Raw genomic sequence first — 26,270 nt, forward strand, 5'->3', positions numbered from 1 at the left:
TTTGCCATTTGATAATATACAGTGCAGTTCTAAAGACAGCCTTCTGTGTGGGTAATGGTAACCCCATTCTGTCATAACCAGGGTCAGCAAAATACATTGATAAGCTAGCAGAAACATTTATGAGTAGGCTTGCCAGCTCTGGGTTGGGAAATAACTGGAGATTTTGTGGGGTGGAGCCTGAGGAGGGTAGGGTTTGGGGAGAGGAGGGACGTCGGTGGGGTATAATGGCATGGAGAGTCCACCTTCCAAAGCAGCCATTTTCTCCAGGTGAACTGATCTCCGTCGCCTGGAGATCAGTTGTAATCCCAGGAGATCGCCAGCTGCCACCTGGAGTTTCAACAACAACCAGCACGTAGGCTCCAATGTAAAAAATGGCACTAACACAAGCAATATTCCAACAATAACTGTAATCTCCTTCAAAATAAGGTAAGTTAACATTGACGTTGACAGAACCGTAAGGAACTCGGACTTTGCAATATTGTTCCTGTACACTTTGGACTGTTCTGTACCCCCACATGGGGAACTCATTAGGGTTGTTCACCTAATTCTTTTTTTGAGATTGCATTGATTTATTTGTGTTACTGTGGGGAAACAGTGCTGTTAGCTCACCTTATTTTGAAGGAGATGACAGTTATTGTTGGAATATTGCTTGTGTTAGTGCCATTTTTTCACATTGGAGCCTACGTGCTGGTTGTTGTTGTAACTTAAGTTAATTTCAGCATAAGTGAGTTTGTTAGCACAGCACCACCTGGCGTTTGGCAACCCTGTTTATGAGCGAGTGAATCCTGGTGGTGAGACAAGTGAGTTGAGAATAATAGAATAGAGCTTGTGGGGCTAGAACAGGGTTGCCGGCCTCCACGTGGCGCCTGAAGATCTCCCGCTATTAGTATTAATCTCCAAATGACCGAGACCAATTCCTATGGAGAAAGTGGCTGCTTTGGAGGGTGGAGTCTCAGGCTTTATACCCCATTGAAGTCCCTCCCCTCCTCAAACCCTATCCTCCCCAGGCTCCACCCCCAAAATCTCTAGGTATTTCCCAACCTTGAGCTGGCAATCCTAGGCTAGGAGAAGACCCAGTACAAGTAACTGAGGAATGCCGCAATAGGGGCTGGCTTTTATTTAAAGATCCAGCTGAACTGGCAAGATCTGTGTCTTCCATATGGCTTCTAAAGAAGAGGGGCGCTAAACCTTTTTTTTTTTTAATACTACGTTGCATGGCAATGAAAGCTCCCATTACGGGGAGCATATGTTTCTATCATTTAAAAAACAAAACAACCCCTGCCAAAAATTCTCACCATGGCTACTATTTATTTCTCAGTGCTGCTGGAGACGCCTTTATTCCCTCCATACAGGATGTGCATCTCCTGTGATGTAGTTACAGCGATGTAGTTACAGTGATGTAGTTACAGTTACAGCGAGGAAAACCTAGCGGCTGGCTTTTATCTGGGAATTAGCAGTCCAGACAAATGGGACCGGCATTATTCTAATAGGGCCGCGATGTGAGATTGCGGCGTATTCCAAGGGCCACGTAATCATCTTCGGTAGCACCCTATTACAGCTGTCTCTGCCGCCGCATGAAAGTGTGGTCTTCAAGGACTCGGACAATTACGATGTAGCTCTGACAGCCAATTGTAAATCTTCCTTGCTGAAGTTAGACTATGAACAAGCAAAAAGCTTAGTTAAACAAAGGACTGAGCATGTAGAGCGACAACACGATCTTAACAAGACACCAGGTTTCAGGGCCCCTATGAAATCTAAACATATTATTATTGGGTTTTATATTTGGTTAATATAGCAGAGTTTGCCCAGTCATGGAAGCGAGATACTGAGTGCAATAAATTCAGTCTTCCCAAGAAGTAAATTGCAAAAAAGTAGAACTTACATTTATTCAGGTTTAGTTTGTTAACATTCCTGTTGCAGTTGATAAAAGATAGAAAGCCTCATCTAAAGAATACATGTCCCTATACAAGTGGCTAGCTAATCCAGTGTCATGTGAGTGCAAGTATGATTTTATGGTTTATGCAGGAGAGACCTGTAGAAACGTCTGCCTCCTTTGCAGACCTTGTGGAAAGAGAGCGAGACAAACTGAGAAAGGAGGAGGAGTTAGAGGGCAGCCCCCAAGTTCAGCCAAACAGCAACATCTCATTAAAGAAACAGCAACTACAAACTTAGAGAAAAATAGCGTCCCCCCAATGTCAAGGCATGCTGAGTCGCTCTCACTCCAGCAATTATGGCCCCGGCCCCTTATCTCTCATAACTTGAAGCCCACCGAATTAGGAGAGCCTTCACTCTGGCAAGATGTGAGGCTATGCTCTCGGCATTACTGGATGGCAAATACAATAAAAAAAACCACACCCATATCTAGAGAGACTCTGCCCGTGTTCCATGGGAGAGGTGGAGACAATGAAGCATGTCTTTTTTCGATGCCCATATTATAGTGGTCTGAGGGTTAAGTTTGTCCATCCTATAGTAGTTAAATTCGCAGAAAGTCCAGAGCAGGTATGGCTGGATAAATTATTAAATGACGAAAACTCCATGATCTCAAAACAAGTGGCCAGTTTTTGTGCTGGGGTGATAAAAGCAAGGAGCAAGAAAAGCAACCAAAACGATACAGCACTAGGCTCTTGAGTAGAAAAAACATGTATTACAATCAGAAATCACAAACCTATTACAAATTACTAAGACGACACCTGTACGATTACATGTAACAAACAATCACCCTCATGTATTAAGGCAAACCAAAAGTCTCTTAAAGCAAGGAGCTGTAGAAAAAAAACTTGCAGCTGAACGCATAATAAGCAAGATGCGGGAAAATCCTGGGCGGAAAGACCCGGTCTTGGGGAAAACAACCCGGCTCGCTTCTGGAGGCTGGTCATGTGCAGTACTCGATGTCAATGAGAGGAACTTCAGTCTCGGTCTTGCCAAGAGACCGACTAATCATGCGCAGTACGCGATATCCAGCGGAGAAACATCAATATTGGTTTTGCCAAACAAATGCTGCTGATAGTATTTTATCTGTATTTTGTATTCTGTTACCAATTTTTAATGTAAGGTTTTAGATTTGTAGCATAGCAATGCAATATATTTACTGGTCTATGACTGCAATAAATTATTATTATTATTAATAATAATAATAATAGTAATCATCATCATCATCCTTGTTTGCGTAGTTGTTATTTTGTTTTTGTCTTATCCCCCCCTCCCCTCTTTCTACAGGTTTGGACATCCGGCAGGGTCAGGTTATTGTGCTGGCATCGGGTACCAAATGTATAAATGGAGAATACATTAACGACCAAGGACTGGTGGTCAACGATTGCCACGCGGAGATCGTGGCGCGGAGGGCCTTCCTTCACTTCCTCTATTCACAGCTGGAACTGCACCTGAGGTAAGCTGGCTTGGGAGAAAGCTGCAGTGTGGTATGTCGTAGTGGTTAGAGTGCTGGACTAGGATCTGGGAGACCCAGATTCAAATCCCTGCTGTGCTATGGAAGCTCGCTGGGTGACTTTGGTCCGGTCGCCTGCTCTCAGCCTAACATGCCTCACAGTGTTGTTGTGAGGATACAATGGAGAAAAGGAGGACGTTGTGAGCGACTTTGGTCCCCAACAGAGAGCAAAGTGGGGTATAAATGAAGTAAATAAATAAAGAAGAGTTGGTTTTGATATGCCGACTTTCTCTACCACTTAAGGGAGACTCAAACCGGCTTACAATCACCTTCCCTTCCCCTCCCCGCAACAGACACCCTGTGAGGTAGGTGGGGCAGAGAGAGCTCTAAGAGAGCTGTGACTAGCCCAAGGTCACCCAGCTGGCTTCATGTGGAGGAGCGGGGAAACAAATCCAGTTCACCAGATTAGCCTCCGCCGCTCCTGTGGAGGAGTGGGGAATCAAACCCGGTTCTCCAGATCAGAGTTCACTGCTCCAAACCACCGCCCTTAACCATTACACCACGCCGGTAAACAAACCATGTGAGTAAACAAAGAGGTTTCCGGTGTTCATCTCAGTTAGTCTGCCTTAAGTAGAAAACAAGAGTTGTTTTAAGCTTTCCCCCATGTTAAAGAAGGAAAGGTGAGATCAGGTCCTATTAGGTAGCACTCGTTCGCAAAAGAAAAATCAGATTCCATTGCTAATAATGCACCTCTGTGCTCTCTGGCAACAGCATCACTGCAGCCGTGGATAGGGTTGCCAGGTCCCTCTTCACCACCGGCAGGAGGTTTTTAGGGCAGAGCCTGAGGAGGGCAGGGTTTGGGGAGCGGAGGGACTTCAATGCCATAGAGTCCAATTGCCAAAGCGGCCATTTTCTCCAGGGGAACTGATCTCTATCGGATGGAGATCAGTTGTAATAGCGGGAGATCTCCAGCTAGTACCTGGAGGTTCGCAACGCTATACACAGGCCAGGTTTTGGACTATATTGAAATATTGTGTCGGGGGGCAGCAATTCTGACCACTCGGTTTTGGATATGTAAGCTTTTGTTTATGAAAGTTCCAATGTAATTGTTTTTCTGACCCACTTATCACAAAGTTTTGGGGTGACCTGAGGCCAAGTAAGCATACGAATGGCATCAGATTTTATCTGGAGCCATTTTGTGCCAGTCTGATTTTCCTCCAGTGCCTGTTGGCGCCTTAATGTTAAAGTCATGCTTTGTGGCGAAGGCTTTGAACGCAGGACTGATAATAGCAGTAAATGGCCAGAGATTGAAAGACGAGACGTCTTCTCATTATAGGTATTTTCCTTTCTTGTGGCTGCTGAGTCACGCAGTAAAAGTTATTTGCAACGAACCTGCTCTGCTGTACGGCGGTGGTTATTAATACATTGGTTGGGTCGTAAAAGAGCCACCCACTGGTATACGAAGCAGACAGTAGCCCTGGAATCCAAAACTGTAGGTCGTAATAATCCCTTTCTAACAACGCCATAGGAAGCAGCTAAAGAATTAGCTTGACCTAGATGTCTCGTGGTTGGCAGTATCTTTACCGAGCCTTTCCCATCTACTTAGCTTTAAGACGAGCCATTTGTTAACAGGTTTTCCATCCAGCGTCGTATAAATCCGACATTACTACATGTTTTTTCAATTTGTTATCCGCCTTGGTGGCCCTTGTGAGGACAGAAAAGGGTGTTATACATTTTGTAAACTAAATAAACAACAAAAAATAAACTTAAAAGGAGGAGGGAGAATATGAGAACCCTACAGGGATCGGCCATAATTGATATTCTCTCCCTTTATAGTCTCTGCTTCTTTCATGTTCGGTTTACATTAAATTATTACGTTTTCTCCATTTAGCGATCCCAGCGCTTGCTTTGTGCGGAGAATGGCATCGGTTTCTCTAGGGACAGGAGTGCAATCATTGTGTCTTAAGCTCTGTATCGATCCATCTCCATTGTACATTCAGTTATGTTATTATGTTATTTGGATCAATGCTACATTTTTGTGTGTGAAGGGAATTTTTGGAGCAAAACAAAACTGTGTTCCCAACAGCTTCTACAGATGTCTCTCTGTCTCGGTTTAGCCCGGAGCTTACGCCTCTGCTCTCCTGACGCACACATAGACCCACACTTCCTATCCCCAGTGCCTTTGGAAATGAGAGTTGGATGGAAACTACTTCATACCTAGTTCTGTTCCCTTTTGCAACGCATGATCCTTTTGAAACCTTTCTGTCGCCCTTTGTTCACACAGTGTTGACCGGGTTTGTAGGATTGTCAGCACCAGGTCAGCAGCTTCCTGGAGATTTGGGAGCGGAGCCTGTGGAGGAGAGGGTATAATGCCATAGAGTCCACCCTCCATTTCCTTGAGGGGACCGATCCCTGTTGTCTTGGGATCTGTTGTACAGTAATTCTGGGAGATCTCCAGGCCCCACCTGGAGGTTGGCATCCCTATTGGGTACCATGGGTTCAACTTAAAAATAGTTCTTGGTCTGAACAGGCTTCATGCACTTCTGGCAAAAGGATGTCAGAAGAGAACAGGCTCCCCAACCCCTTCCCAGCTTCCTTCTTTCTCCTCTCTCCCAGAATCAGATATTACTTTAAAGAATTTATTTACATATTTATACCCAGCTTTTCTCCACAGTGAGGCCTGAAGTGGCAGACGTCGTTCTTCCTCCCTCCATTTTATCCTCACAACAACCCTATGAGGCAGGTTAGGCTGAGAGTGACTCGCCTAAACTCACCCAGCAAGCTTCCACGGCAGAGTGGAAACTCGAACCCGAGTCTCCCAGATCCTAGTCCAACAATCTAACCCCTGCTGGCTCTCTGCGTTTCAATAATGGTCTGTTAATGGCACTGCTCCCCTTGCCTCCTCCCAAAAAAATAACTTTCGGTCACATGAACACATGAAGCTGCCTTATATCAGACCCTTGGCCCATCCAAGTCAGTATTGTCTACTCGGACCGGCAGTGGCTCTCCAGGGTCTCAGGCAGAGGTCTTTCACATCACCTATTTGCCTAGTCTCTTTAACTGGAGATGCTGGGGATTGAACCTGGGACCTTCTGCATGCCAAGCAGATGCTCTACCACTGAGCCACATCCCCTCCCCAAATGGTCTGATGGAGTCAGACATTTGGAGAATGAAAAACCGTAGTCAACACCAGGTCATTTACTGTTTGGCATGAAGAAACAATGTGAGTCACCTTTACCCATTTTCAACTTTTGCAATACTACAGGGAGGAAATTCGTCCATGAGTCTTATTTAATCTAGGCCAATATAGAACCTGCAGAACTGAGGCCTATTCCCATACTCCCACCACTAGGGCTGCCACCCTCCAGGTGGTACCTGGAGATCTCCTGCTATTACAGTTGATCTCCAGCTGACCAAGATCAGTTCCCCTGGAGAAAATGGTGGCTTTGGAGGGTGGACTCTACGGCATTATACTCCGCTGAGGTCCCTCCTCTCCCAAAACCCCACCTTCCCCAGGCTCCACCCCGAAATCTCCAGGTATTTCCCAATCCAGAGCTGGCAACCCTGCCCACCATACATCATACCCGGTATTATCTTCCCAACACATGTGTATGGACAAAAGAGAGTCTCGCTTCAACTTTCACAAGGTACACGGTTCATGTGCACAAAGTATTAATACTCACAACGTCTGAAAAAGTAATGATAGCTCTTTACTCCCAGGTTTCTTCAGCATAGGGTTGCCAACCTCCAGGTACTACCTGGAGATCTCGTACTGTTACAACTGATGTCCAGCCGATAGAGATCAGTTCACCTGGAGAAAATGGCCGCTTTGGCAATTGGACTCTATGGCATTGAAGTCCCTCCCTTCTCCAAACCCCACCCTCCTCAGGCCCCCAAAACCTCCCGCCGGTGGTGAAGAGGGACCTGGCAACCCTACTTCAGCAGCGCATTTTAACAACAGCAGACAATAACTCTGTGCTGTTTTAGCTCTGATTTTTTTCAGAATAGGTGTGATTTCTAAAAAATCTCTTGAAGTAGTGAGGTTTTCAGATATTCCGTTGTTCCAGAGTTTTCTGCCAGGGTGATAATGCAATTAAGGTGGTTCGGACGAGTTCACGGAAGGTGGCAGGAAAATGAGAGAGCAGCGGGGGGCCGCCCTCTCCTCGGGAGTTCCTAGTGGCGCCGTGCTGCTGTCAAGCAGGGTAATGTGCCCGTAAATTTCGCTCGACAGAAAACGCATCACAGCGTCAAAAAACGACAAAACAAGCAAACCGTGGAAGAGTGACAGCCGAGCGGTTTGAGCAGCATGCAGACTGTGCTGGAAGGGGAGGCGGTGATCAGGCAAGATGACAAGCTGGTAGAACGAGAACACAAAGAGTTGCGAAGGATTGTCAAGTGTACCGAAGGAAAAGAAGGAAAGTAGTTTAGCTGCCTGCAGACTTTGCAAGAACACCAACCGCTCTGGGATTTTATTTTATTTTTTAAAAAAGATTATTATCTATCTGTAGGAGAAACCTGAAGACCCAAGTGAAAATCCTGTTAATTAGTCCCATTAATGAATGAGCTATCGTTAGTTTTCAGACATGATGAGTACTAATAATTTGTGCGCATGTGCTGTGTAGCTTGTGAAAGGTGAAGCGAGACTCTCTTTTGTCCGTATACATGTGTTGGGAAGATAATACCGTTGTCAGGGTGGTGCCTGCAATTCGTATATTATAATGTAGAAAAAGAAGAGTTGGTTTTTATATGCCGACTTTCTCTACCAGTTAAGGGAGATTCAAACCGGCTTACAATCACCTTCCCTTCCCCTCCCCACAACAGACACCCTGCGAGGTAGGTGGGGCTGAGTGAGCTCTAAGAGAGCTATGACTAGCCCAGGGTCACCCAGCTGGCTTCATATGTAGGAGCAGGGAAACAAATCTAGTTCACCAGATTAGCCTCCACCGCTCATGTGGAGGAGTGGGGGGGAATCAAACCCGGTTCTCCACATCAGACTCCACCGCTCCAAATCTCCACTCTTAACCACTACACCACGCTGTAATATTGCTTTTCTCAAGAAAAGCACTCATACTCTTGTTCAACAAAAAAATTAGGAAATGAGAGGGATTTGCTGAGGAACCCCCCACACACACACACCATAATGTGAGGGTCTCTGTCTATGTGTCTCTGCTTCCCATCACCTGCTTTGTTATCAGTGAACTCGTAAAAGCAGTTCACACCTTCTGGTCTCAGGCGCCAGGCCTGATTGCCCCATGTATCTTCCCCCCCGCTGTTCTTCCTGTCAGTACTCCCTCAGGCCGATGCGGCCTTGGAAGTGTGATAGCTTCACCAGACTTCCTGGGACTCGTCTGATGTTTTGTATTATGCCAAGCTTGTAACTTCCCATAACAATAAGTGTGAACCCCAGTGCCCCAGTGCCCTGGAGTCAATATATTCTGTAAACCCGAATAGCCCCTCACTTGCAACTTTCTACCTGTGCCTGTCTCATCTCCTGATGTCTTCAATAAATCCTTTGTTTCTTTACCACCGTCTGAACATTTGATTTGGAGAAGCAAACTCAGAGAGAGGGGATCTCTCACACATATATAATCTTAACCATATACACACATAGTTATTGTATGTGCACCTCTTTAAAAATATTATTTTATATCCTCAGTGTATCCAAGGGACTGCCCTAAGTAAACCAAGTTAAGCTCATCATACCGGAGTACGATTTTATACTTTGTAGTTCTGACAAATTCTCAGTTATTACAAACATCTGTGCCGACGCAAGCATCGCACGAGGGACGGTTTTTAAAAAGAGGGCAGAAAATCGGCTCGCTTGGATTGATTCTCCTTTTGTACTATGGAAAAACTGGCATCAGCCACTAAGGAAGGTCTAAAGGGGTCATGCAGGCAGACCTTCGGCTGGTTTACCCCAACCAAGATGGCTGAGCAACGAACTGACCCCGGGCTTCTCTACATATCCTTATTTGTGTTCCTTCCCCCCCACTTCTTCTTCAAAGCCAGACCACTTTAAAGCAGCTTCCAGCACCAATTCCCCGATCTTTCTCAGTGTCGAAGGACTGCAGGTCCGCTGCTGGGTAAATCCATTTCCATTCGGCGCTGACCGGAGGCAGACTCGTATTGCAAACAAGCTTGGGGACCCCTTGAAGAAACAGAGCGAGGGCTGAGGCCATAAAGGCATCGCTAAGGGCCTATTCTTTTACTACTTGGCCCTTGGGAGTTTGGCTGAAGTGAAACTGCTCTCCTCCTCATGGTTAGAAGTTTACAACTAAACAAGAGCTTTCTTTAAACCGGCCTCTCTCTGTTCAGTCATCAATGTCTACCCTGAGGCAGGGGCAGGGGAATAAATTGGGGGAAGGCGACCTGCGCACCTGAAGCCTACTTCTGACATAATTCCAGGGACAATCCCTGGGCAACATAATAAGGACATCGGGGGTATTTGTGAGAATTTCTCATTTCCGCCATCCCGTACGCACACCATTTTTATCGCCCTTTGCTTTCTGTCCCCAGTTGGTTTGGAAAGACCAATGCATGTTTCGTTTCCAAAACAGCAATGGTATTTTCTAGACTGGCTGCAAACAGAACGATTCGCAAAGTTAGTTCAGAGTTGAGAAATATGGGTGTTTGCATCTTCCTACCGTGCAAAGAAGGCACGGGTTTCCAGGCTGGTCATCCTAGCAGTGCCCCCCACCCCCACCCACAAACTACAGAAGATCCCCCTTCATTGGTTCCTCTCAAATTGATTTATAACAAAATGAATGAAGACTGTGGTCTTTTAGGATCTGTGGAATTTACAGAGGAATCCACTTGGGTTATTTTCAAGTAAATGTTTCTAATCATCAGTGTGTTGGGTTTTAGTCTTCAAACATCTTATTCTCAACTTATCCTATTTCCCCTGATGGCCCAAGCTAACCCAGTCTCATCAGATCTTGGAGGCTAAGCAGGGTCAGCCCTTATTAGTACTTGGATGGGAGACCACCAAGGAAGTCCAGGGTTACTCTGCAGAGGCAAACCACCCCTGAACATCTCTTGCCTTGAGAGCTCTATGGTAGGGATCCCCAACGTGGCACCCATGGGTACCCTGCCAACACCTTTTCTAGTTCCCACCAAGAGTTTTTAGAAAGTGGTTTTTACCACATTTTATTTTCAAGATTGGCTGAAAACAGAATGACTCACAAAATTAGTTCAGAGTTGAGAAATTAGTTCAGAGTTCAAAATTAATTCAGAGTTGAGACTGCCTTGGCTCTGAACTTAGGCAGCACTACTGCCGATTTCATACCAGCCACCTCAGTTAGGGCCTTACCAGTCTACTCTAACCATGATTATATAAATAAGCTTAAGCTCCCTGATACAGTATGAAGCAGGTGAAAAAGGAACTCTTTCATGGCCAATTCAAGTCCCAAAAAATTCCTGCTCAGATCCCAAAGCTACCAGTTACTCCCCTATTTTAAACAACCTAATGCACATAACATTCTGCATCCTCAATGTAGGACAATACATTAAGAAAAAGTATACTTACTTTTCCATTCATAAATTGGTGGTTATAGGTTCTCTTCTGTTCCTCTTATATAGGGAAGGGGCTATCTTCTGTAGCATTTTTAGTTTGTATCTACCACTCAACGAAGAAAAAGAGTTGGTTTTTATATGCCAACTTTCTCTACCTTTTAAGGAGAATCAACCCAGCTTACAATCTCCTTCCCTTCCTCTCCCCACAGCAGACACCTTGTGAGGCTGAGAGAGCTCTGAGAGAGCTGTGACTAATCCAAGGTCGCCCAGCTGGCTTCATGTGTAGGAATGAGGAAACCAACCCGGTTCACCAGATTAGAGTCCACCACTCTTAACCTCTACACTACACCAATGGTTTAAAAGATTCCCTTTTCACCTGCTTATAAATCATAGTATTTTACCACATATTTTCCCTTCTTTTTAAACATGCAAAACAATAAAAAAGCACTTGTATCTAAATTCAGTGGCCAAACAGCCTTCAGATGTATTGGATTTTAAAAGTTGAGGGTGAAAAACGTTGAAACACCTCCAGCTGCTTAACTCTAAAACAGTTGATCTTTTAAAGACTGCATACAAATTATTTCGCTGTGTGTAAGTGGCGTGACGATGGCTTGAGCCTTAATTTTACTAGGATGCTGGAGTTCATACCTAGAAAGGGAGGATGCAACGCGCTAGAGAAGAAAATGTGTATGCCACCAAATAGGCTGCAGACTAACCCGTAAGGAGAGCGGAATTAGTTCTGATTTAGAGTGTAACAAATGACCTACAACCTCTCTTTGTGATCCTAGCAAGCGGCAAGAAGACGGGGAGCGATCAATCTTCGTGCGGTTAAAAGAGGGAGGCTACAGGCTAAAAGAGAACGTTCTGTTCCATCTGTACGTGAGCACTTCGCCCTGCGGAGACGCACGCCTCAACTCCCCCTACGAAATCACGACTGACTGTAAGAACTGTGCTTCCCTGCTCTTATTTCTTTTCTTTTTTTCCTATTAACATGTTCATTCCGTGCTTCCTCCTAAGGAGATAGCAGAAATAGTGCAACAAAGCTTCAGAAACAGGAAAAAATATCCTTCTCTCCTTGGGCTGGTGTAGACATAACACTAATTTCCTATTTTTTTGCGGATAAGGAGTTGGGACTCAGGAGTTCATTCTGGCCATTTTTGCATGGTAATTAGCAGCACGTTCCAGGCTGAATTGCCCCGCATATTTTTTTTTAAATTTTGCACGCTGAACCGTCATTCCGGAAGTGACTGCGAAGCCAGCGCATACCTGCTTCGCATTACTAAAGAGCCCATTTAACATGACCTTTGGTGTTTACCGTGAAGAATCCCCCTCAAGGAACAATGCAAAACAACAGAGGTGCGTTAGCTATGCATATGCTAATGGCTATGCAAACAGGAACAAAGGAGCAGGTGAGTGGGGGGAGTGGAACTTCTCCTTTTGCGTCGGGACCGTGAAAAGGCATTTTAAAGTTGCATTTTAAAAAACAGCTTTGAGCGAGCATCAAAATTGACCATGCAAAAATGGCCTCTGTCTTCTTGCAGTTCGTCCTCTCCCCAAAGCAAATTCCCCTCTTCCTTGGGTGCATGGTTTTTCAACACCAGTGTTAACCAAGGTTAAGTTTAACCAGGATACTTATTTAAATAGTGTTTGAAGCTATGTAATCTAGGTTAAACGTAACTATAGTTAATTCTAGTGGTGGTGAACTTTTTAACCATGGTTCAGGCAGGAGAAGGAAATTTGTTCCAAGAATGGAGGGGCTTCAGATATATAGTATTATCAGGGGAAGGCACATTTTGTCTGCCCCAAGCTCAACAAATAGAAGATCACCTTTCTGCCATGTTTAACCTCACCAAAAGCTGTCTTTCCAGTAGGACATATACGACAACCTTTTCTTTGGGCATTCAATATTTGGGCTAGCCCAGAGGTTCCCAAACGGTGCTCCGCAAAATATCTCCTAGTGTTCCATGAAGAGATTGGAAAGAAAAATTCCACTGTCATTCGGTTTAGTATATAGGTGCTAGTTGAAAATTAGTGCTCCGTGATTAATTTCCTGAAAAGTGCTCCATGACTCAAAAAGCTGGGGAAACTCTGGGCTAGCCCAATCTCAACAGCTCTCAGAAGCTAAGTAGGGTTGGCCCTGGTTCGTACTTGGATGGGAGGGAACTCCAGGGTTGTTACTCAGAAGCAGGCTATGGCAAACCACTTCTGTGTGTCTCTTGCCTTGAAACCCCATGGGGTTGCCATAAGTCGTCTGTGACTTGATGGCACTTTCCACCACCATTACTGGAAATATCTGACAATTTACATTTATTAGATAGGTCTCCTGCCCTTATCCTCCCACCTTTTCATTTACTTTTTCATGACAATAAAACCAAGACAAATGTTGTTACCCTTCTCATATATTCAGTCAGGGAGTTATTATCCTAGAGCCAGGATAACCCATCAAACACGCAGGATGAGCCTCTAAAGATGCATTAACATTTTAAATGCCGCATCTTGCCTTGATTTTTGCATGGCAACTTCACAAAGCCATTCTTCAAATCTCCTTCCCAGTTCTTCCTGCATTATCCACTGTGGCTTCCCCAAGTACCTTTTGGGGAGGCCACAACTTCCCTCTCTTTCTCAAGCGCTTGGTTATTGTAAGAGAGAAAATCAGCTACCCTCAGAAGACAGACTCCTAAAGCATGTGGTCCTGCTAACAGTTAAGGTGGCACATTAAGGATTACAATTTTGTAGTTTTCTGCTGCCATGCCGGTTGTAGCAAAAAGGAGACGATTGATAGAGTCCTCCTGTGCGTTGTGTCTTTGTGTGTCTCTTAAACGTGGCAAGGTTGTCTAATACAACCATAATTTTAGTTCATACTAAAAGGGGGCTTTTTAGTTAAGACTGAGCTTACTCTTGTTTTTGTAAGTTGTCTTTGTAATTTCTCATCTTTTGTCATTTTCTTTCACAGTGTCTTCATAATGCTATTTGTAACCAGGGTAGTAAAGTTTCCCAAGTGCCAAGCTTGCTAGACAAAATGAAGCCTTTTCCAGAGCAGCTCCTTTGCAAGCTATTTTATATCTGACGAAAGGAACTTAGACTCTCGGAAGCTCATACTCCCCCCCCAAAAAAATTGGTCTCTTGAGGTGCTACTAGACTGGAATCTAGCTGTTAATTTGGAATTGTTGTCCTCTTTTCTCCCTTACTTTTCTTTCTATCCCTGTGTTCCGTTTCCGCTAAAGTTAAGATGTTTAGAAATTTCACGTGTAAGCTTCTCAAGATAAGGATCTCTCTTTTATCCTGGTGCCTTTCTGATAAGCACCACACAAATAATTGGTGCTATATGATGATAATAAGGATTAATAATAGCAATGGGCAAGGACAAAAGCATCTTTTAAGGGTATTTTGAGGTCTTAAAAATCTCCACTTGGGAAAAGACTGAGAGGTTTTCTGAAGTAGAAACTTGGTTCCTTGCCTTCCCCCCGCCCCAGAAGACGATTTTAAAGTAAAATGGAAGTCAAAACCCAACCAATGGTCTCCTTCTTTTGCCAAGCCTAGGGTTGCCAGGTCCCTCTTAGCCACCGGCAGGAGGTTTTGGGGGTGGAGTCTGAGGAGGGTGGGGTTTGGGGAGGGGAAGGACTTCAATGCCATAGAGTCCAATTGCCAAAGTGGCCATTTTCTGCAGGGGAACTGATCTCTATCAGCTGGAGATCAGTTGTAATAGCAGGCGATCTCCAGCTAGTACCTGGAGGTTGGCAACCCTTGCCAGGCCATTTGCTCTCAGTCGGTCATCGCCTTCCAATTTGTCATCCCTAGACAGTCTAGGGAAGCGGCAAGCGAATCAAGTCTGCCCTGGGGCTGTCTCCCTCCTCTTCCCCCTGGGTTGCTTTTCTATCTTCTGCTAACATGTTGCATTGCCTTGTGCCATTGACTTCCTGATAGCCCAGCTCCTGTTTTATCCCACGGTCCCGTTAGGTCTGAAACACACCATTGCATCTGCTCCACGTGCCGTCTTCCTCCTGCTTGCCTATTAACCTACAACTGTGCCAGAGCTGCGATGCAGACACATTCCATAGCGCTTCCAACTCAACAGGATCCGTGCCCACCACCCCCACAACTGGGTCGTTGAGTTTGTAGGTAATCCAGGGGTGAGAGTCGGAGCCAGGATTTCCACTCGCCCTGGTGGAGACCTAGCAGAAGAAAGCAACAGATCAAATATAGATCTCTATGGGAAGCACGTAAAACACGCATCAGTTCTATGGCAAAGAAACCAGGGCTTCAGGCTTTAGCTGCCTTCGCTGATAGATTTATCAATCAAAATGTTAGTTGGTCAGTTGGCAGGAACTAATTTAAAGAATTTTAGTTCAGGTGCCTTTTCCAGCCACAGAAGAAATGGAAAGATCATTTCCAATTTAATGCAGAAAAGCTAAGGCACAATTATATAAGGCCATATTAATAATAATAATAGTAATGATAATAAAGTACAAAATCTATATAACGGAACAAGTCGTGAAGACTAAAAATGGAAAAGATAACAATAGAACAGGGAAAAAAGCATTTAAATCAAATAATATAATACGTACAGTCCCATATCACTTTGGAATGTTTCTAAATTGAAACCAGGTGCATGCAACATTACTTCTGGCAAAAACCAGAACTGATATCATTATGCTGGGGATGACTCAGAGTTTGAGCGAAACCTAGAACATCATCCCGATGTAATGACATCACTTCCCGTTTTCTTTGGAAGTGACCTCACACACCATTGTACGTACCTTGGATTTGAGTTAGGGATTAGATGACTCCCCCATTCCTCCAGGGGGTTTGGCAGCCCTAGTCCAGAATTTGTGAGTCATGTTATTTCATTCTGTTATGCCTTTGTGTTTTGCAGCATTATCTCTTGAAAAGAAAATACAAAAGGGCAGGCAGAACTTTGAAAATTTCCAAAGTACCTTTTTTAATGTCAGGGACCCCTACTTTGTGCTATGGGACCTGTGCACTTTCAAAATGGTGGCATCGAAATGCTAATTTTAGATGAGTGGTGCAATTAGTAATTAAAAATAATACTCTTGAAATCTTCAAGCTGCACTTGCTTTGATTGGTGTCTCGAAGCAAGCCACCTGTACAGAATCTTAATTCCTTTGATTAATTTTTTTTTGTGATTTCACTTCACTTTCTGATATATAATTCAAATCCTGAAAAGCGATAGGATTCTATTACTAAAGAGAGCAACTAATCCTGGCAAGGCAAAACTCTGCTTCTGAAAATCTCATCTTGTATAATATTTCCAACCCTCAAATATCATTGTGATGTACAAATGGCATCTATTTTCTCCTTTTCTCTAAGGGTGAAAGCAAAAACGGGACCTGGGCTCATGAGTTTGAACACATGTCTTACTTGCTTTTGTAAGATCAGGTGGGAAATGGATTACAAAGTTGTGGAGTTCTGGTTAATGAAAACCTTCATGTTTTTGTTGCGGTATCTCGGAAGCTAAGCAGGGTTGGCGCTGCTTGGTACTTGGATGGGAAACCACCAAGAAGTCCAGGGTTACTAAGCAGAGGCAGGCACTGGTAAACCACCTCTGTTCACCTCTTTGCCTTGAAAACCCTGTGGGGCCACCATAAGTCAGCTGTTGACAGCACTTTCCACCACAAAACTGACAGTTTGGTGTTTTACTGGTATCTATTTACAAAACTCGTATCAGGAAGATCCAGAGAAAAACTGCAAAGAAATAGCAAAAGACTTACCTTTTTCCAACTTTGTTTTGGGTTTATTTCATTCCTGAATCCTTGATGTGAAACAGCAACTGGCTGCTGACTGGAAAGCAACGTGTCTCTTGCTGAATCACAGAGAACTCCATTTCAGCCTTTGTGTACTTTTTGTGGCACCTGTAAGCCAATATGCTCTACCTTCCTCCTCCCCTAGCACTCTATAGTTTTTATGGTCTCAGCTAGGCATTTATTGTTATGGGCTATAGCTGGAGGTAGGGTTGCCAGCTCCGAGTTGGGAAATACCTGGAGACTTTGGGGGTGGCGCCTGAAGAGGGCGGGATTTGGTGAGGGGAGGGGCTTCAATGGGGTATAATGCCTTAAAGTCCACCTTCCAACGCGACCATTTTCTCCAGATGAACTGATCTCTGACTCCTGGAGATTACTTGTAATAGCGGGAGATCTCCAGCCACCAACTGAAGGTTGGCAACCCTAGTTGGAGGGTAATGTGGCCATCTTTCTGAAGGACTCTCTTTCCTTATATGAGCCCACATACCTGCTCCATTCTTCCAGAAGGCTTCACTCTCTGCACCTTTTCTTCAGAATGTTAAGTCAACTGTGGCCAGTGCTAGTTTTTTCCCCCCAGTGATGGCTTCATGTTTCTGGAATGGACTGCCAAGGAAGGTGTTGGGTTACTTGTCTTTAGGACAGCACGTAAAACAGCATTATTTTGGAGGGCCAATACTGTGATGTTGTGGTTCACTTTAGTTTATTATGTTGGATCAATGGATATGGTGTGGTTTTATGGAAATATTATCGATCTCCAGTGGACTTTATGTTTGCACATGGCATGGAAACCACCTTGAGCCTCACAGGAAAGGTCGCCTACAAATGCTTTTAAAAAATAAACAAACTGCTGCAGCCGGATTTGTTGAGTGAGGTGCCACGAATCAAGCAGTCACATCAAAGATTCATGGATGAGGATCATAAAAGGATTTGCGCACGACTTGTGGAAATGCTTTCAGGGCCAAATTATACATAATGGCAGAAATGGCCCACCCATGAACATCTGGCAGTCTTAGACCAGATGTGTACAGCAACTGGAACAGAAAGGCACAATCTCATTCCTTCCAGGCAATGATGTTGTACCCACAGGGTAATGTAGGCAATTGTCCCTAAGCTCCTGCCTGAGTGGGCCAGTCATGACAAGCTTTTGATCTCCGCTGTTGTTGTAGGATTATTAGCTTATCTCACTCACTATCTGGTGTAGCCTAGTAGCGCGTCTGCATCCCTGCCCTGCAGTGACTCTTCCTCATCAGTTTGGGTGCTGTTGATCCAGCCTTAGCTGCCTCAGAGCAGCAGAGATGAGAGCATCATCAGCTAGGCTTGGTGGACCAGTTCTTGGATTCTTGGCAGCCCAAGATTATAGTCTATCCAGACCTCTAGCCCTAGATCAGGCTACCCAAAGCCATCCTGGCCTATAGTTTGTTTGTCTTTGCTAAACCACAAGTTCTTACCATAGAGTTTCCGGCGATTCCTAGAGCTACCCTTTGTCACTTCTGAGTTGTTCTAGGAATCGCCAAGAGGTCTATGGTAAGAACTCCCTATAAGTTGACGAGGCCTTATTTTTCTATTTAAAATTTTCTTTGGGCAGCAGGACCTAGGCAGCTAGGGTTGCCAGGTCCCTCTTTGCCACCAGTGGGAGGGTTTTTGGGGCGGAGCCTGAGGAGGGCAGGGTTTGGAGAGGGAGGGACTTCAATGCCATAGAGTCCAATTGCCAAAGCACCCATTTTCTCCCGGGGAACTGATCTGTATAGGCTGGAGATCAGTTGGAATAGCAGGAGATCTCCAGCTAGTACCTGGAGGTTGGCAACCCTAGTGACAGCCCTATTTATGTGGGAAGAGGAGCAAGGAAAGGGAAGACTGGGGTATGCAGTTAAACATGGAGACTATTTTGAAATAATGTATTTACTTTAAAGTTCACATGGCAAATGGAGATGTGATGGGGAAGTAACAATAATGTGCCCTGCCCTGGCTAAAGCAGACTAATATGGCTGGCTGTCATTTATTCTCTGTTATAGCCATGTACTAAAATAAACAAGCATGCCCTTAACTTTCAACCCCACCTATTAAAATTTGCCTTTGCCAATTAATCAACAAAAGCATTCACTGAAATCTGCTTAAATAGGTTAGAGCCTTTTTATATAAGCATCTGTAATCAGAAGGATTACTGGATTTCACGGCTGTTTGAATTGCCATTTGTTTCCAAGAACTCTTACAACACTTTATAAACTACACTGATGAACTGAAAGGCCAGTAGAAAAGCAGCGGGTGGGAATGCAAGCGAGCTCCCCTCCCTTCATAGTAAAAAAAAAAAAAAGAAGAAGTAGCATCCAGTGAAGCAGAGAAATAGAAAATGAACTTCAGAGGCAGCCGCATGTGAATTTCAGACAGGTTTTTACTCATGTGATTCTGTTTAATCACCATTCATTTCCAGCGTTTTTTTAAAAAACTGGGTAGAGGCGTGAAAATTGTTTAATTTGCTTTTTACTTTTTTTTAAAAAAAAAGCATTGTCTGTCATAACAAAAAGGCCGAATTGTTGTAGATTGCTGCTAAAAATATTCCATTTTAGTGTTTTTTTAAGAGGGCAGGGTTTTCCCCCCTATCCATTCAAAATACAAAATTGATGCTAATAATTCTGCATTTCCTTTTTCTCTGACATCCTGAGAAGTGATTTACACATCTAATGTCTAGTCAGGCACACATCATAAACCCACTCCAAACGATTTTTAAATTGGTCCTCTCTAAAGCTGGGGTCGGGTTGACATCTTGTTCCAGCTGAAGGAACATCTTGGCTGCTTTCTCTGCACCTGCCCCCCCCCCATTCTTCCCCCTTCCCCAGCCATTAGTGAAGGTAAGCAAGAGGAGAATAAGCTATGCAAAGATCAGAAATCCTTGCAGTCGTGGAAGCTTTGATCAATCCGAAGAAGCAAGCAACAGCAGACTGGACCAGGTAATTTAGCAGTACATAAATAAATACATCTTGGAGATTCGTCTTGTAAGAAAGCTGACCAAAAATAACTGTTCCAGAAAACGGAGCTTACATTAACTGCTAACAAACATTTTGCTGCCCAGTTCAGGACTAAAATTTCATGTTGTGTGTGTGTGTTAAGTGCCGTCAAGTCGCTTCCGACTCATGGCGACCCTATGAATGAAAGTCCTCCAAAATGTCCTATCATTGACAGCCTTGCTCAGATCTTGCAAATTGAGGTTTGTGGCTTCCGTTATTGAGTCAGTCCATCTCTTGTTGGGTCTTCCTCTTTTCCTGCTGCCCTCAACTTTCGTGTTAGGCAGGCAAATACAACGTCAGTTAATTTTTCTCTACATCATTTGTCTTATTTCTCCACAGGGCTGCTGAGAGGGTTGCTTACCCACATCCTAACTCAACACTAGGTACCTGTATTTTTTCCTCCTGAAACACACATAGCAACCAGGGGAGGTTATTTTGATCAGGAATGGGGAGAGCGGAGATTACACGTTTTCTCCCTCTTCCTGCCACTTCTCCAAAAAATTGGCAGCATTTCTGCTTTGTAAGTCAGGAGATCTCACATAACATTTGGCCCGAGGCTTAGAAGGTGTTACTTGCCTAAGGTCTTCCCAGATAGTTAAGAGAGTAGGGATTTGAACACAGGTCTCCCTGATTCAACTACAACATTTTGTCTGGAGTTACGCTCAAAATCTTGAGAAACAGAGAACCAGAAAGGTTAGACTAGGCAGGAATTGATTAACAGTGCAATTCTGTGAGTAAGCCCAGTGAGCAAACATGAGTAACATTCTGCAGGAGATCTCTCTACCTGGAGGTTGGCAACCCTAGTGTAGCCACATGTACATGTCTGTGTATATCAATTTCATATTGTTCCCTTTTTGCAATAGCATGAGTGCATACGGACTTGTATCCCCAAAGGAGCAGGGAATGTCTACATGAACTATGAATAAGTTGACTAGTGCTTCCATGGAGATCTTAAATATTATTTGCTTGAACACATGAAGCTGCCTTATACTGAGTTGGATCAACAGTCCACCAAGGTCAATACTGTCTACTCAGACAGGAGCTCAGGTAGAAGTCTTTCACATCACCAGGTCCTTTTAACTAGACATGCCAGGAATTGAATCTAGGATCTTCTTCATGCCAAGCAGATGTTCTACCAAAGAAGAAGAAGAAGAGTTGGTTTTTATACCCCTATTTTATCTTCCTTTAAGGAGATTCAAACTGGCTTACAATTGCCTTCCCTTCCTCTCACCACAAACACACACCTTGTGAGGTAGGTGGGGCTGAGAGAGTTTGGAGAGAACTGTGACTAGCCCAGCGTCACCCAGCAGGCTTCATGTGTAGGAGTGGAGAAACCAACCTGGTTCTCCAGATTAGAGTCCGGTGCTCATGTGGAGGAGTGGGGAATCAAACCTAGATCTCCAGATTAGAGTCCACCACTCCAAACCACTACACCATGCTGGCCAAATACCAATTCAGAAGATAGCACAGGAGCAAATGTGTAAATGGGCTGCTTTTCTTAAGCTGTCTGGCACGCTCTGTACACACGTGATATCCTGTAGAAGAGGAAGAAGAAGAGTTGGTTTTTATATGCCAACTTTCTTTACCACTTAAGGAAGAATCAAACCGGCTTACACTCACCTTCCCCTTCCCATACTAGACACTCTGTGAGGTAGGTGGAACTGAGAGAGTGTGACTAGCCCAAGGTCACCCATCTGGCTTCATGTGTAGGAGTGGGGAAACAAATCCAGTTCACCAGATTAGGCTCTACCACTCATTTGGAGGAGTGGGAAATCAAACCCAGTTCTCCAGATCAGAGTCCACCACTCCAAACCATCGCTCTTAACCACTATACCACGCTGGCTCCCAAATGAATGGTATGAATTTGGTTATATCCTAAGAATTTTTCACCTCCCATGAAACCAGGGTCGCCAGCTCTGGGTTGGGAAATTCCTGGAGATTTGTGGGTGGAACCTAGGGAGGGTAGAGTTTGGGGTGGGGAGGAAGCTCAGCAGAGTTCCCTCTAAAGCAGTCATTTTCTCCTGGAGTGGGGAAACAAATCCAGTTCACCCGATTAGCCTCTGCTGCTCATGTGGCGGAGTGGGGAATCAAACCTGGTTCTCCATCGCTCCAAACCACCACTCTTAACCACTGCGCCATTCTGTGTTCCTTCTTACATTCTATTTGGGGATGGAACAATGTGGTCTGTGGTATGTCATTCAGTCCTGGGTGAGGTTGTCCTTGAGGGGACTTTGGGAAGGAGTTTGGACGTGGGAACCTTTCCATCCATTTCAGCCCTGAAAAAAATCTTTAAGTGCATAACTGTGAACTATAAAAATAGGTTTCAAATACATTTCTGAATCTGCCTGGAATATGAGTGAAGTGAGCAGAATGCCTGACAAGGGCTGGCTCCTATTTGTGTCTGAATCCGTTTGCATTTTGTAATTACGTCTGTCAATGTACCTTGCTCAGGCTTTGATCCTTGTCAGCTAACATTTACTTAGTATAATCAAAGTCATGTAAATTACAGCATATTCACCCTGTCCTGGAATTGCTGGTATTTTCAGGTAATGCTGTAGTGTGTGTGTGTGTGTGTTTGTGTGTTTCCCTTCTACCATTTCTACTGTGCAAGCTTTGAAATGCGAACGCTAAATACAAAGCCTTGGTAGCAATTTGAGGACTTCAGATCTGGAAATCAAAGAGTAGGCCAGTCAGAGTTGGAAGAGGAGAAGGACGATTTTCAAGGTGTGAGTCGGTGCATTTGTGAGGATGAAGTAAGGAGAAAATTAGACAAGATAATGGAACATCTGAAAGCTTTCCACAAGCCACTGATTTCTGGGGATAACAGCATGCAGCGGTTCGGGGGCACGCAGCTTTTTTTCAGGCCTGGAGCAATGATGTCATTAACTGGAGATTCTGGTGGAGAGAAATTAGGGTTGCCAGCTCTGAGTTGGGAAATACCTGGAGATTTGGGGGCAGAGCCAGAGGAGGGCAGGGTTTGGGGAGGGACTTCAATGTCATAGGGCGAAAACGCATGGTTGCTTTAGCCTACTTCCCTGTTTCAGCCAGGATTCAACCAGGATAGAACGCATGTTCGGCAAGACGCATACGTTCGATCCTGGCTGAATCCTGGCTAAATAAAGGAGGCTAAAGCGACCATGCGTTTTCGCCCTATGAAGTCCAATTGCCAAAGCAGCTATTTTCTCCAGGGGAACAGATTTCTATCGCCTGGAGATCAGTTGTAATAGCGGGACATCTCCAGCCACCACCTGGAGGTTGGCAACCCTAAGAGCGATGGTAGCTTCAAAGCAGGCTGTCACCCACTCAGAAATAACTCCATGTTGTGGCTTGACACGCCTATGGGTGCAGTTGTATGCCAGGATTTAGAAACACAAACACAGCCAAACCTGGCCTAGGATCTGCATTCCCTAGAATATCCACTTGGTTTTGCTTGATGGTTTGTTTTTGCTGTCAAGTCATAGCTGACTTATGGCGATCTCATAGAGTTTTCAAGGCAAGAGACGTTCAGAGGTGGTTTGCTACTGCCTGCCTCCGCATCACGACCCTGGTATTCCTTGGAGGTTTCCCATCCAAATACTAGCCAGGGGTCAGGGCTGAGAGTGTGTGACCGGCCCAAGGTCACCCAGCAAGTGGAAGTATTTTGGAAATTAGGAATAGCCTAGGGTTGTCAGGTCCCTCTTCACCACCAGTGGGAGGGTTTTAAGGCAGAGCCTGAGGAGGGCATGGTTTGGGGAGGGGTGGGACTTCAATGCCATAGAATCCAATTGCCAAAGCGGCCATTTTCTCCAGGTGAACTGAACTCTATCGGCTGGAGATCAGTTGTAATAGCAGGAGATCTTCAGCTAGTACCTGGAGGTTGGCAACCCTAACCTCACTGCCTCTTGACACAGCTTTCCCAAGCAGGGTAGGGAATGTTTATATCCAAAACCTTCATATTTATTTGTGTTTTTATCCCACCCATTCCTCCGAGGAGGTCATGATTCCCCCTTCTCATTATATCCTCACAACATCCCTACGAGGTAGATTAGGCTGAGAGTGAGAGAGAGAGACTGACCTAAAGTTACCCCGGTTAACTTTCTGGCAGAGCAGGGGTTGACTGGGCTACTTATTGGTGTTTTCTTTCCCATTTAATTTCAATAAGTCCATCACTAGACAACTTGCTGCACAATTGTGCTCCTCAACTGGAAAAGCTACACCTCTCAACCTATATTCTTCCGTTATAAAGTGTGGGATTCAGGCTCCCGGTTCCACAGTGCTGTTCTATTAACAGTGTTGCCAAGCTCCAGGTACTAGCTGGAGATCTGCTATTGCAACTGATCTCCAGCCAATAGAAATCCGTTCACCTGGAGAAAATGCCCCCTTTGGCAACTGGACTGTATGGCATTGAAGTCCCTCCCCTCCCCAAACCCCGCCCTCCTCAGGCTTGGCCCCAAAAACCTCCCGCTGGTGGCAAAGAGGGACTTGGCAACCCTATGTATGAATAAACACGGTTAAAAGATTATTCTGTCTGCTTTGTGCATAGGGTTGCCAGGTCCCTCTTCCCCACCAGTGGGAGGCTTTTGGGGCAGAGCTTGAGGAGGGTGAGGTTTGGGGAGGGGAGGGACTTCAATGCCATAGAGGCCAGTTGCCAAAGGGGCCATTTTTCTCCAGGTGAACGGATCTCTATCGGCTGGAGATCAGTTGTAATAGCCGGAAATCTCCAGCTAGTACCTGGAGGTTGCAAAAAAATAGAGCGTACTGATATGTATGTTAGGATAAACCCTCAATGAAGGAAAAAAGCTACAGTAATGCAACCACAATATGCTTACTAGATTTTATAAATTCAAAGTCTCATTATTTCTCATCATTGAACCGCCTTATGGATGGAATAAGAACGACGGAAGTCCACAGTTGAACTGCTTGGTCCGTGTATGGCGCATTATTCATCAGAGTCCTTCTGCAGGTTTTTCTTAGCAGCCTTATGCTGTGTTGGGTCTGATATAGGATACTGCCTAATTTTTGTAACATTGCATGTACATCCTAGTCCTGTTCTTACTTGTTCTGATTAGTATAAATGAGAGATTGTGCAAATAACGAGAATTTGAATTTATAAAATCTAGTAAGCATATTATGGTTGCGTTACTGTAGCTTTTTTCCTTCATTGAGGGTTTCTTCTAGTACCTGGAGGTTGGCAACCCTATTTGTGCAAGATGGTGACATGTTAGGTCTCAGTTCCTTTGTGCAGGCCCCAGGAGGCGACAGTGACCACCATGATCAGGAGCCAGCAGAACGGCTGGCAGGCCAACGCTAGTATTGCTATTCTACATGTATTTGCTCTTCTTTCTAATCCCAGGGTTCTGAACCAATTTATTTTTCCAATGCCTTTTTTTTCTTTTTGTAAAAAATCCATTGGCACCAGCCAGAGTCAAATCAATTTCTTCAGTTGTCGCTAACAACCATAGAATAAACTGTGACAAAGCCAGTGGGGTCTGGCAAAATGACGAGAGGGACTTGATAAAAGCTGCTCTGCGCCCAGTGGCCTCAAAACAGCCAGTTGGCTCTCAACACCTCATCTTTTATTTCTGCCCAACGAACAAGGCCCTTGTAGACAAGTCAGCCGCTGAATGGATGGGACGGGTCACCTTCAAAAACAGCTTTCCGGACAGACGCATGGAAATACGCACGCCCCTTCTCTCTTCAGCTTAGAAAACTCCATTTCGTAGGGACATGGGAGGCCTAGCTAGCTCACGCCTAGGGTTGCCAGTCTCCAGGTGGGACCTGAATTGATCTCCAGAAGATAGAGATCAGTTCCCTTGGAGAAAATGGCTGCTTTGGAGGGTGGACTCTATGGCATTGTACCCTGATGAGTAGGCTTGCCAACCTCCAGGTAATAGTTGGATATCTCCTTCTATTACAACTGATCTCCAGCCGATAGAGATCAGTTCACCTGGAGAAAATGGACGCTTTGGCAACTGGACTCCATGGCATTGAAGTCCCTCCCCTCCCCAAACCCCACCCTCCTCAGGCTCAGACCCAAAAACCTCCCGCCGGTGGTGAAGAGGGACCTGGCAGCCCTACTGATGAGGTCCCTCCCACCCCAAACCCCGCTTTTCCGTTATTATGCTTTTCTTGGTAAGCCACCTTGAGCATGTTCTCCAGAGAATAAATTACTTAAATAAATAAATAAATAAATAAATGCATGGGGCCCAGTCATGCAGCCCAGTCCTTTGCGGTGCTTTCTCAGAAGTAAGCTCTGTTAAGTTGTGGATCTTGTTACAGAGCTGACGACTTGGATTAACTCTTACGTAGAGCGCATTTAAGCTGCTCTGTGTTCCCAGTCTGGTCTGCTCAAGAAGATAAACATAAAAATATTTGGTTCTCGTAGGTTATCCAGGCTGTGTAACCATGGTCTTGGTATTTTCTTTCCTGACGTTTCGCTGTCACTGTCCTTCAGTGTTACTCCTCTGTAGATGCCTGCCACAGCTGCTGGCGAAACGTCAGGAAAGAAAATACCAAGACCACGGTTACACAGCCCGGATAACCTACGAGAACCAATGAACTCTGACCGTGAAAGCCTTCGACAATATAAAAATATTTATTTGCTCTCTCCTCATTGTCGTTTCTCTTTCTCTCTAT

At 44.8% G+C, this 26,270-nt stretch overlaps 1 protein-coding gene across 1 annotated transcript in view; it reads left to right on the plus strand.

Moving 5' to 3' along the window:
* Positions 1-26,270, plus strand: part of ADARB2 (adenosine deaminase RNA specific B2 (inactive)) — a 273,461-nt gene that overhangs the window by 220,797 nt on the left and 26,394 nt on the right. The window contains exons 6-7 of the mRNA XM_056857121.1: positions 3,217-3,385; positions 11,683-11,834. Coding sequence (XP_056713099.1) covers positions 3,217-3,385; positions 11,683-11,834 — 321 coding nt within the window. The remainder of the gene's footprint in view (positions 1-3,216; positions 3,386-11,682; positions 11,835-26,270) is intronic.

The sequence above is a fragment of the Euleptes europaea genome, chromosome 11 (assembly GCF_029931775.1).
Source record: "Euleptes europaea isolate rEulEur1 chromosome 11, rEulEur1.hap1, whole genome shotgun sequence".
Lineage (NCBI taxonomy): Eukaryota > Metazoa > Chordata > Lepidosauria > Squamata > Sphaerodactylidae > Euleptes > Euleptes europaea.